Raw genomic sequence first — 5,289 nt, 5'->3', positions numbered from 1 at the left:
GGGGGGAGCAGAGCAGCGCAGGTGGTGTGGGATCGTGCAGGTGGAGACACACGTAGGCACCTGTCAGTGCAGAGACCCCCGAAGGAGGGACACACGGGAACCTGGAACAGCAGCAGCCTGTGGGAAGGGCAATGCGGCAGTGGGGTTCAGAGGTCGGGGAGAAGCTGCATTTCCATGTCTAGCGTCCTCCTTTACTGCAATGTGGAATCTACTTAAAATCTAAGACAATTTAAAAGCTGCTGAGTGCGGCTGAAATGCAACCTTCTCACCTTGGAAAGGAGACGACACTCCGCACCCACCTGCGTCAGGGGGTGTCCTAGGATCCCGAGATGCTCGGAATCTGACGAAGCAATAAACATAGGGAAAGGGCCTCACGTTCATGGGGAGCCTGTGGTCTCAGGTGAGCGAGCGACAGGTGGGCCAGGTACCGGTAAGTTACCCACACCCTAACACAGTGATGACACGACAAGGAAGCAGTCACTGTGGGGACTTTCTCATGTGTCGTCACATTTAATCCTTGCAGGAGCCCCGTGGACACGCTCACATCTCGTCCTGGTGGTTCCCATGTGGGAGCTCCAGGCTTAGACAGTTTAGGAAGTCACTTGGGGCCGCTCAGCCAGTAAAGGGCGGATCTGGAATGTGACCCCAGGTGTGTCTCACCCCAGAGCTCATGATCTGCGACCTGCTGGCCAAGATCCCAGGCCAAGACCCCAGGAGCCCTCACCGGGTCCACGTGGGGTGGGGGAGGCAATTCCTGGGCTCCCGCCTCAGTTTCCTGGGCTGCCGAAAAAGACAGCGTAAACCCTTAAACAACACAATCTTTTTGTCTCCTGGTTCTGGAGGCTGAGAGCCCAAAATCAGGTTTTGGCCAATTTGCTTTGTGAAGAGAGGGAGGGAGCACTGTGCTGTGGGGACGCACGGCACTTGTGTCCCGACGTGCTAGAGGGACTGGAGGGGTGCAGTGTGGCTGTGCCCGACTCAGTGGAGCCTGTGGGAGCCATGTCAGGACCTCACCCCTCCCTGGCTGTTGGCCAGAGGCTGCCCTCCGTCCCTCCCCATGGGGGTCTCTCCACGGGGCTGTCCACAACACGGCGGCGGGCTTCGTCAGAGTGAGCAGGACACAGGGTGAAAACAAGATGGGGTCACACTCCTGTCGGACCTGCTGTCCCTGAGGGCTGCCCATCACATTAGCGGCACTCTGCTCCTTAGAGGTGAGTCCTGGGGGCGGACCCCCTCCAAGGGCAGAGGTCGCATGGCCTGTGGGCATGAGGGGTCTCTGCAGCCCCGTGAGAACCTGCCTCCTGCAGAAATGCACTCGCTGTGGCCCCAAAAAGTGCTCATGCTTCGGATCCAAGACCTCCTGACATTCGTCCTCTCGCTGTCAGGGGTCAGGACACTGCAGGTGAGCGAGTTCCCGTGACCTGTTCAAGGGGACGCTCCCCTGGGACCAGGAGGGATTCCAGCCTCGCCCCAAATTCATGGCACTATCCTGCCTTCTCAGGTCAAGGGGGCACATGGGATGGATTTCATGAAGCAGGATTCTAGGGTTTTCTCCTTTATTCCTAATGAAAACCACCCATGTTTTCTGTGTCCTAGGTGCCTACAGCGCTGTGACCCAGAGTCCTGGAGCCCGTGGGTCTGCCCTGGACGATTCTGGAAACCCTCTTCCTCTGAAGGGGACTCTGGGAGCCTCTGTGTTGTTTCACATGATCAGAAATCCAGAATTACCTCCAGGATCCAAGCTGGAGAGTATTACTTGGGGCATTATAAATCAAAAAATCTACACACCCGTACTCCAGGTTAGTCCCGGGGGAGATGTTCCACGATGGGTCAACTTCCAGGACAAGTTCGAGAAGAGGGTCCATGTGCTCAACACAACGACCCTGAGGTTTGACAACCTGACCCTTGAGGACAGTGGGCTGTACCGGGCTCAAGAGTCCTATACGGGAGGAAGACAATATGACCAGGATTTCTACCTAATGGTCTACGGTACGTGGCGGCCCCTCCCCCAGTCCCACAGCTGACCCCCTTCCACTGTCCCCAGGAGTGTCCATGCACCTCGCTCACAGGATTCCTTCCAGACCGCAGCCTTCAGACTCGATCTTCTCCCCAGATATTAGATGCTGTGAGGTCACCACAAATGCAGGCAGAGCTGAGACTCACACCAGGGATGAATCATGTCTGTGCTTCTGGAGGGAACACAGAATGGGGGGAAATGGGGATTTACTGTAACACTCATTGTCCCCATAGGACTCAGGGTTTTTAGTGGGACTCTTACTGTCTCGACCTGCTGTGACAGGTGAGGACACCTCAGTGGCTGACCACACCACCCCCTGGGGGTCCTCCTGGGCTGTAGGGCAGGAGTCAGACCCCAGAGCCTCTGCCATGAGGTCCAGGTATCAGCAGGGCTGTGCTCCTCTCTGCAGGCTCTGGGCAGAATCCATTTCTGTTCCTGTCCCCCTTCTAGTGGCTATCACATCTCCTGGACCATGGCCCATTCCTCTCCCTTCATAGGTGGCACTGGTGGGATGAGTCCCCCTGACACTGTGTCCCTCCCACCTCCTCTACTGCCTCCTCCCATTTGTGAGGACCCTGTGATCACATGGGGCTTGTCTGGGGAATCCAGACCATTTCTAGTTTAGAATCAGCTGGTTTTCAGCCTCAGTTCCCCTTTGCCCTGGAACCTAAGACAGCTGCGGGCTCTGAGGGTCAGCACATGGCCATGGTTAGGGGACACTCATCACCTAGCAGGATCTGGAATCCCATGTGTGGTTCTCCCCACCCCGTCCCCTCGTCCTTCTCAGCCCAGCCCAAGTCAGCTCACTCACAGACTCCACGGTCCAGCTCTGAACCTCCACGGATGGAGGAGAATTCACAGGGTAACCCTTCCTCAGACCTCAGGGAGCAGCTCGCTCTCCCTGCACCCCTCCCTCCCTGCGCAGGAAGACGTCCTGCCCCAGAGAAAGAGAGGCCTTTGCAGATTCAGGTCCTGGAGATTTCCAGGTAGACTCCCAGTCTGTCCCTTGTCTTCCTGCTGGACCCCAAGTTCGGTGCATATTACAAAAATTGGGGTGGTCTTTCCTAGGAACCACCACCATGTCCTCCACTGTGGTCTTTCCTGGTTGAACCTGGGACCGATCTCTGGGCTCCCAGAGCTGGCCAGTGGCCGTCTGCACCACGGGCTCTGCGGTCCTGGGAACCATCTGAGCAGGAGTAGAGCCGGGCCCTGGACCAGGACAAATCCTTGTGTCTCACACTTAACCTTCCTGTAGGGGACACATCACTTTCTTGGAGTTAATGGTTCTCAGGCAGATGACTCCAGCATTTAATTTCTCAAGGAGATTTGTAAGACGTGCTCAGTATAGTGAAATCACATAGAGCTGAACTCAGTAGCTCCCTTCCTTATTGGCACCTGCTGTATATTTGGGTCAATTCTCTGTGATCTGTAAAATGCAATCACCATCCTAGGGGGAGGAAGCCAGAGCATCAGGGAGAATCCGCAGGAGAAAGCAGGAGCTGTGATGTTCTACACTCATGTGAGACTGTCCTCTTGTCCCTCCTGCCCCAGAGCCTGTGCCCCTTCCCCAGATCCAGACCACGTATCTGTCCCTCACACCAGGCTGGTGCAACCTCACCTTGGAGTGTGACCTCACGAGAACCAGGGAGGACCTGATGGTGTCCTGGGAGAGCAAGTGTCTCCCCAGGGAGCTGGAGCAGAGACCGGCCCCAGGACCATCCCCCAACCCCTGGACACTGGCTGTGAACCTGCCCCTGAGCCGGCCCAGCCCCAGCCTCACCTGTGTGGTCAGCAACCAGGGGGACCAGAAAACTGTCACCCTGGAACTTGGGGACGTCTGTGGTCATGGTGAGTGCACCTGCTAGAGGGGAGGGACATTCTTGGGGTCAGGGAGACCTGGGTGAGGGTTCTCAGCTTCTTTCCCCCACATTTATGTCACCCCCGGCCACCTGGTCACCCCATCCAGGACTCTGGCAGGAACATCCAACCTGCCTCTGCCCTTTGATGTCCCTCCCGTGCTGCTCTCCAGCCCTCACCCCTCCTGGTCCAGGCAGCACCCACCAGGTACCTCTCCCCACCCTCATCCATCACCGTGAGTGTGTCCACGGTGGCTTTCAGGAAAAGCGAGTTGGGGATATCAGTGGTCTCTGCCATCTGAGGGGTCTGGGCCAGTGATTCCTGCAGGATTCAGGGTTCAGGGCTCCTCTGCCCATTTCTGGTCTCACGGACACATGTCACCCACCTGCTTGCCTGCGTTCCCGATGTGTCCCACTCTCCTCGGCTGCCAGCCTCCGCTCAGGCCCCTCCCTCTGCCCTCAGCCCTTCCGAGTCAGGAGTCCCCCACTCCCCACTTATTCCCATCCAGGGACCCCTCCCTGCAGCTGGCTCCGGAGGCCTGTGACCCGGGCAGTCCCACAGGGCCACGTGCTGGGGGCAGTCCCAGCATGAAGAGACTTTGCACAGGGGCTCCTCAGCCTCGATGGCTCAGGGCCCTGCAGGAGCTGCTGCTGTCCTGCCTTCACACCTCATCTCCTCTAAGGAGCAGTCACTGGCCCCACACTGGGAGCTGATGTTCTGGCCCAGGATTAGTGTCCTGTGTAGTCTGAACCCCTGGAGGGCAGGAGCCATGTCTGCTGCTCCTTTGAATCTTATCCTAGGCTTAGCCTTGGGCCATTTGCTCACAGTCACCGTATCCCTGAATGAATGAATGACCTGGTTCCCCGTGATTCCCCTCACCCCTTCACCCACTCCTCCACCAGCTGATGGGAGACCTGCTACCTCCATATCCCTGATCCCAGAGGAAGCTCATGGCTCAGGGACCCACTGGGCCCCCTGGAAAGAGGCTCCTGCCTCCCTCTCATCCTCCCACCCAGCTCCCCCTACCTTGTCCCTCTCTGGCCTGTCCCAGTGGGTGCCAGCAGCTCCCAGGGCTGCGGACTTGTCACAGCCATTCCTGGTCAAGGCTCTCCTTCCTGGGATGCCACACCCACCCTGAATATCGGGCAATCTCCTACTCCTCCCTCAAGACTAGGTTTACCCATCACCTCCTCCAGGAGGCCCTCCCTGATGACCTCGGTACAAGCTGTAGCTCTAGGGTCGTGGGATGGCTCTGGCTGGCTGCCTCTGGCACGTGTCAGCCCACTCCCTGCTGAGGGACTCCTCAAGGGCAGGCACCATGTCCTGCTCCTCTCAGCACCCGGCCCCAAGCAGGAGCTCGGGAACTGGCTGAGTGAGAGCCCCTGCCATGCTCCTCCCTCTCGAGCTCCTGACCA

The 5,289-nt window shown here is 58.0% G+C and overlaps 1 protein-coding gene across 1 annotated transcript; it reads left to right on the top strand.

Annotated features, from left to right (window-relative positions):
* The first annotated feature begins 1,252 nt into the window (after positions 1 to 1,252).
* LOC111138824 (SLAM family member 9-like) lies at positions 1,253 to 4,175 on the top strand. Its single transcript, XM_022490727.1, has 4 exons — positions 1,253 to 1,406; positions 1,597 to 1,989; positions 3,569 to 3,865; positions 4,072 to 4,175. The coding sequence occupies exons 1-4, from the start codon at positions 1,253 to 1,255 to the stop codon at positions 4,173 to 4,175; spliced, it is 948 nt and encodes a 315-aa protein (XP_022346435.1).
* The last annotated feature ends 1,114 nt before the right edge of the window (positions 4,176 to 5,289 follow it).

This window comes from Enhydra lutris, unplaced genomic scaffold (assembly GCF_002288905.1).
Source record: "Enhydra lutris kenyoni isolate GAN:26980312 unplaced genomic scaffold, ASM228890v2 scaffoldscaffold94, whole genome shotgun sequence".
In the NCBI taxonomy this organism is placed as follows: domain Eukaryota; kingdom Metazoa; phylum Chordata; class Mammalia; order Carnivora; family Mustelidae; genus Enhydra; species Enhydra lutris.
The sequence above is the reverse complement of the archived record's forward strand: the minus strand, read 5'-3'. Positions and strand labels throughout refer to the sequence as shown.